We start from the raw sequence: 1,245 nt of genomic DNA, 5'->3' as shown, positions 1-1,245 counted from the left end.
TATAATCGGATTTAAAGTATTTTTTTTCTTATATTTGATATTATCCATAAACAATTAAGGTTCAATAAAATATTTAATTTAATTAATATTTTTTTATAATAAGATAGCCGTACATCTCGGTTAGGTTAATTGCGTATATGATATGCTTTGAATAATCTCATACTTCATAGAATGCTCCAAATTTTCATAAGCCTATAAATAATAGCCATGGCCATCCCATATTCTCCACACAATTCTTCTTACCAATTCCTAACTCCAAACCCAAAATGGATCTTTTCAAGCTCTCCCTCTCCCTCTTTTGTGTCGCGAGCGTAGCCATGCTTCCCTCCACTCTCGCTCAAGACACGCCTCAAGACTTCGTGAACGCCCACAATGCTGCTCGTGCCCTAGTTGGTGTCGGACCTGTGCAATGGGACGCAACCGTGGCAAGCTATGCTCAACAATATGCCAACCTACGCATCAACGATTGTCAGCTAATACACTCTGGTGGCCCTTATGGAGAGAATATTGCATGGGGTAGCTCGAACTTATCCGGCACTGCTGCAGTTCAACTATGGGTGGCCGAGAAACAATATTACAATTATAACACGAATAGTTGTGCAGCTGGGAAGGTGTGTGGCCATTACACCCAAGTGGTGTGGAGAAATTCAGTGAGAATTGGATGTGCTAAAGTGATATGCGCGAATAATGCTGGTACATTCATCACTTGCAACTATGACCCAAGAGGTAATATCATCGGACAAATGCCATATTGAGAAAGGCCTTATCTAAAATAAGAGTAATGAAAATGAGTATTAAGAGAGCATTGTTAATGAGTTGCTAAATAAAAATAATCACGAGTGACCTACTTGTTATGTCTTCCGAAAGTTTGCATAGCAATGCTACCATTATTATGAAATCGTGCACTTACAAGCATATACCAGTTCTTTCTTCTTAATCTTTTAACGTTCTTGGCAGAGTTTATATATTTGCATTATGAACTACTTGACAATCCAGCCATATTCTGTGAGATCTCACATCGGTTAGAGAAGAGAACGAACCAGTTTTATAAGGGTGTGGAAACCTCTCCCTAGCAAACATGTTTTAAAAGATTTGAGAGTAAGCCCAAAGAGAACAATAGTGGGCTTGAACTGTTATGGAAACCTCTCCCCATCAGACACGTTTTAAAAACATTGAAGGGAAGTTCACAAGGGAAATCCAAAGAGGATAGAAAGCCCGAAAGGGAAAGCCCAAAGAGAACAATAT

At 39.0% G+C, this 1,245-nt stretch overlaps 1 protein-coding gene across 1 annotated transcript; it reads left to right on the top strand.

Annotated features, from left to right (window-relative positions):
• The first annotated feature begins 241 nt into the window (after window positions 1-241).
• Window positions 242-915, top strand: LOC111486181 (pathogenesis-related protein PRB1-3-like). The gene has a single exon (XM_023133212.1). It carries the CDS (start codon window positions 267-269, stop codon window positions 753-755), a length of 489 nt encoding a protein of 162 aa, XP_022988980.1. The 5' UTR covers window positions 242-266; the 3' UTR covers window positions 756-915.
• The last annotated feature ends 330 nt before the right edge of the window (window positions 916-1,245 follow it).

The sequence above is a fragment of the Cucurbita maxima genome, unplaced genomic scaffold, assembly GCF_002738345.1.
Source record: "Cucurbita maxima cultivar Rimu unplaced genomic scaffold, Cmax_1.0 Cma_Scf00011, whole genome shotgun sequence".
NCBI classification, from domain to species: domain Eukaryota; kingdom Viridiplantae; phylum Streptophyta; class Magnoliopsida; order Cucurbitales; family Cucurbitaceae; genus Cucurbita; species Cucurbita maxima.
This window is presented reverse-complemented; position numbering and strand designations above follow the sequence as displayed.